Source organism: Volvox carteri, assembly GCF_000143455.1.
Source record: "Volvox carteri f. nagariensis unplaced genomic scaffold VOLCAscaffold_17, whole genome shotgun sequence".
Taxonomy (NCBI): domain Eukaryota; kingdom Viridiplantae; phylum Chlorophyta; class Chlorophyceae; order Chlamydomonadales; family Volvocaceae; genus Volvox; species Volvox carteri.
The window spans coordinates 268,835-273,378 of NW_003307560.1; the positions used below are offsets into that span (position 1 = coordinate 268,835).

Below are 4,544 nucleotides of genomic sequence, written 5' to 3' on the forward strand. Positions count from 1 at the left end.
GCTGCTGCGCCGCCGCCGCCGCCGCTGCCGCTGGGGAAACCTGCAGTACACAGGAGATGTTCGCGTACGACGGTAGCCAGCTGCGCAGAAACCCGTCCAGGGAGAGGTGCTGTAGGGAATCTAAGGACTCGTAACGGCAGGTGCCGACAGCGCCGCCGCGCGCGCCGTTGCGGTTCGTCAACGGCCCCGACGGCGCCAACCCCGGCGGCCGCTGGCCAATCCCTATCCCGGATGAAGTGGAAGACGCAGCGGCGGCGGCGGCGGCGGCGGCGGCGGCGGCGGAGGAGCCTGACGTGGCGGCGGCGGCAGGAGCTCCGCCGGCGCGGTAGCGCGGCGGTCGGGGCAGCGGCGGTCGGCCCGTGCCGCTGCTCGCACCGGTACGCAAGTGCGTGGGTCCTCTCCGTGTGTCATCCTGGCGGGTGGGGCCCCGGGGTTGAGCCGTTGAGGGTTATCTCAGATCAGGAAGGGAAAAAAAGCGAGGTTACGAGAAGGGGAGCCATGGATGGACAAAGCCACTGCATTCAGCACGTTCTCCACACACACAAGGACCCACCAAGTTGTAGAATGTGACAGATGACTTTCCGCCTGTTTTTCCATTGTCCATACGCCATGATAGCCTTCCTGACATTCATCAACGCCATCGACACACCCGTTCATCCGGAACTTAAGGCCCAATCCAGTACACACAACCTGCGCCCTAACAGTAACAGAGACTTGCATGCACTCTACATGACGGGTCCATCACAATCCCACAACCCGCCCGCGGACCTCTTCCCCCCTAGGACCCCGCACCCCAGTTCCCAAGGGTCACTCCCCACCTCGGGGCTCGCTGTCCCCGGCTCGCCATCACCGCCGCTTCCTCCACCGCCTCCACCATCGCCACTGGGCTGCTGATGGCGCCCCTCCAGCTGCAACAGCTCCAGCAGCGGCTCCATTTGCTGCCATAAGGCCAGGGAGGGATCCGGCGGGGGAAAGTACAGCAGCCGCTGACCGCACGGCCCTGCCGTGGCCGCCGGCGGCCCTGCTGTCGCTGCACCCGTCCCCTCCAACGCCAACGACACCGGTGACGTTGATGAAGACACCCCTGGAAGCAAAGGCAGCTGCCCAGTCGCCGGGTGCTGCGGCGGTGAATGTGACGCTGGTGATGGTGTTGAGGAGCCTGGTGTTGTTCGCCGCTGTTGCCAGGGCCGCTGGGAAGGGGCAGCTGCGGTCCCGGCGACGCTGCTGGACGTTGCGGGCTGGTCGTACGACGACTCCGCCGTCAGCAACTCTAGGGATAACTTCATGTCGGGCGTTAGTTCATCGTCCTGGCAGAGCACGACCACGTCCAAGGATATCCGTGCGGTTGCGAAGCTCCGGCTGATCTGGCTGCATTGGTTCGCAGGCAGGTCCGCCTGCGGAGGAGAGGAAGGGGGATGCAGACTAAGAGTGCACCATGCACCACGCAGGGGTCGAGGGCACAAGGCGAGGGGTTGGCAGGGGTTACCCTCAATCATGGCGTTACGGCCATTCAGTTAAGCAGTGGCAAAGGAGTCCGTATGTGCATGTGCGTTGCAGAAGATTGACCAGGAAGAGACATGGGGTATGGAGGTGCGCCAAGCATTACCAAGCATTACCCTGCCAACCCCTACGCGTGTGGGTTTGAGGAGTGGTTGTGTGCTTCGGAGACCCTCCAGAGGGAAGCCTCCAACGTTGGAAATGTCACATGGGGAACGGCAATCCCAAAAATTTCCCGTGAGGTGGGACCTAGACAAGAATCGCCAGTTCGTAATGACGGTTCGCGGGTGGACGAACGCGTCATGACACACGTACCCCTGACGCGAGGAAGGCCAGGACCCGTCCCGAAGATGAGCGCTTTAAAGCTAGGAGTGCAAGTTTCAACGCGCCAAGGAACTGGCAGCGCTCGCCGTAGAGGCGTGAAACGTCCAGCCCGAGAAGTGCAGCGGCATCGGACGTAGGAGCAACTGAAAGCTCTGGACGCGCCGCGCTTGACACCACAGCCAGCTGTTGAGAGGCATTACTGCTGTGTCCAAGCTGTTGGCCCTGCTGGGGAGCGAGAAGCGACCTACTGACAGTCCGGACTACCGCAAGCTGCCATGAGAGGCGATTGCCACAAGGGTAGTCTTCAGAGCGGCAGGCAGCATCGCTATTGTCCAGACTGCGAGCAGCGCGATGAGTCATGTCAGGAGAGGCATCCGCGTAGATGCGGGCATGTCACTGAAAAGCACGTGGGCTCACCAGTAGACAAGCATGTTTCTCTTTCCAGCTTGTAGTGGCTAACATGAATGGTTGCAACGCATCAACGCAACCAGGATTGTAGAACACCTAGTAGGACAAAGCATAAAATATGGCCCATGCCTAGCCATAAATGCAAGCGCATCAAAATCTAAAGTGACAGGTTGAAGGTTCACCATGCTAAGGTCATGCATTACTACGAATCACATACTCGGGTGCTTCGTCGCTGCCGTACGACTTAGGCTAGGCTGGCACCAGCTTGAGGCTTCTTTTGAATCAAACGGTACCAATAAGTGTGCACGATTACTCTGTTTAATATTATTTTTAAAATGGTGGAAGATCTACCAGAAACCATGCAGGCCTTGGTGCTGGCGGAGGAGGAGCGAATCGTGTTTACGACGGTCCCCTGTCCGCGCCTCCTACACCCAAGAGATGCGATAGTTCGGGTTACTTCATGCAGCGTATGTGGAAGGTGAATCCCTTCTTTGTAATGCCTAGCATTGCGAACGCCTGCCGTGCAAGGTCAGCATGCAACCGTATTGGAGCAGGATTCCTTGCCCAAGCGCGTCACCCGGCTGCACCTACCGGCTACATGTATTCAAGCTCGTAACTTCGCCTATCTCATTGACACGCTGCTTGGTGCCGGGCCGCTGCTGTTCATGTACTGGTTTGCCGCAGCGACTTGCACCCGTACCACGGACGGGAAAAGGGGATCGCTCCAAACACCGTCGTGGGGCATGAATTCGTGGGCGTCATTGTGGCCAAGGGAGCCGAGGTGGGGACCCCCGACCTGCCACGTGTGTTGCATGCTCCCACGGGGATGAGCAAACCGATTCCCTGGATTCGGTCCGCCCATTGCAAGCCAACTCTGTCACACGCAACCAAATTGCGGCATGTTGCGTCGTAGGAGCGTAGATGCGCGATGTGCTCATAATCTGTCCACCTGAGCATTCCCTTGGTCTGGAATCCTGTTTATTGTTGTTGGGGGTCCTTAACATCCTGAATTCGGATTACTAGCCATGGCGCTTTAAATCTCATGATCACGTGCTGAGCTTCGTAGCGCCATGGCCATGGTAACCCGACTACCTAAATGGAGGCGCGTCTCTACGGTTCCTGATGGTAGCGACAACATCCGCAGAACTCTCTCCGAACGGGCCTAGCTGGTCTTGTCCGTCTCCCTTCATAGGGCGCCGCCGTTTGGGGCGCCGCCCACCACCACCGCCACCACCACCACCACCACCACCCGCTGCTTACCTCTTGAGTGCTCTGCAATGTCACACCGCAGCGCCCGCTCTGCAGCGCAGTACCGCCGCTGCACCCACCCACCCCACTGCATTGCTGCTGCTACTGCTGGCCGGTCATCCATCCACTGCCCATTGGCGGCCTCCCGCACACCTCCAAACGTCATTCCGCTCCTCCTCCAAGCACACATACACACACATCCGGCCAGCAACCCGCCCGGACCCCGGGGCCCCCGACACGCGCCCCCTCACCACCAGGTCTCGGGGCTGGAGGTGGGCGACCGGGTGGCCTCCCCTTTCACGTCGTGCTGTGGAGACTGCTTCTACTGCCGCAAGGGGGCGCCCTGCAGGTGCGTGCGTGTGGGGGGGAGTGGGGTTTTGGGGGCACGGCTTGGAGTGTGTGGCTACTGACCAGGTAGGCAGGTAGGCAAGCAGGTAAGTAGGTAGGCCGGGGCCAACCTATGAATATGAGCCACCCACCCACCCACCCACCCACCCTCCCCCCAGGTGGCTGGTGGCTGGTACCCCGAGCTGCATCACATCGCAGGCAGTCGCACCCCCTCCCCTCCAACTCCCTCAACTCCAGCTCATTGCCATGTGCTGTGTGCAATGTGTGGATATTCCATCTCCCCCTGTTTCCGGCTGTCACCGGCGCCATTCGTGTGATACAACAGTTTTGGGTAGTCCGTAGCAATTTGTACGATTTGGCGTTAGACCTTTCAAATACACTAACAGCCTATAATGGCCTCCTAATGTGTCGCCCTCTGATTCCCACCCCACACCAACCCTACCGAACCCAACCCCCCGGTAGGTGCGACCATGCACAAGCGCACCTCTTTGGGTGGATCTCGGCGGGGGAAGACAAGGTACGGAAGGAAATATGCACCACTGGAGGGCCTTATTACGGATGTTAGCTTTACTCCTCACTCTTTCCCCACTCCCTCTCTCTCCGCTCGCACCCCCTTCCTCCCCGCGGCCTGCCTCCCCTGTGCACACAGACACAGACACACACACAGACACACACACAGACACACACATAGACACACACACAGACACACACAGACACAC

General features: G+C 59.8%; 2 protein-coding genes across 2 annotated transcripts in view; one reads left to right on the forward strand and one right to left on the reverse strand.

Moving 5' to 3' along the window:
• The window catches only part of VOLCADRAFT_90473 (uncharacterized protein), a gene marked incomplete at both ends in the record, with an annotated part of 6,340 nt that extends 4,088 nt beyond the window's left edge, over nucleotides 1-2,252 (reverse strand). Inside the window, 4 exons of the mRNA XM_002950109.1 lie at nucleotides 69-412; nucleotides 819-1,394; nucleotides 1,813-2,158; nucleotides 2,239-2,252. Coding sequence (XP_002950155.1) covers nucleotides 69-412; nucleotides 819-1,394; nucleotides 1,813-2,158; nucleotides 2,239-2,252 — 1,280 coding nt within the window. The remainder of the gene's footprint in view (nucleotides 1-68; nucleotides 413-818; nucleotides 1,395-1,812; nucleotides 2,159-2,238) is intronic.
• A 473-nt stretch (nucleotides 2,253-2,725) lies between these two features.
• Nucleotides 2,726-4,544, forward strand: part of VOLCADRAFT_90474 (uncharacterized protein) — a gene marked incomplete at both ends in the record, with an annotated part of 9,487 nt that continues 7,668 nt past the window's right edge. The window contains 4 exons of the mRNA XM_002949992.1: nucleotides 2,726-2,757; nucleotides 2,914-3,010; nucleotides 3,735-3,826; nucleotides 4,288-4,342. Of these exons, the coding sequence (XP_002950038.1) occupies nucleotides 2,726-2,757; nucleotides 2,914-3,010; nucleotides 3,735-3,826; nucleotides 4,288-4,342 (276 nt within the window). The remainder of the gene's footprint in view (nucleotides 2,758-2,913; nucleotides 3,011-3,734; nucleotides 3,827-4,287; nucleotides 4,343-4,544) is intronic.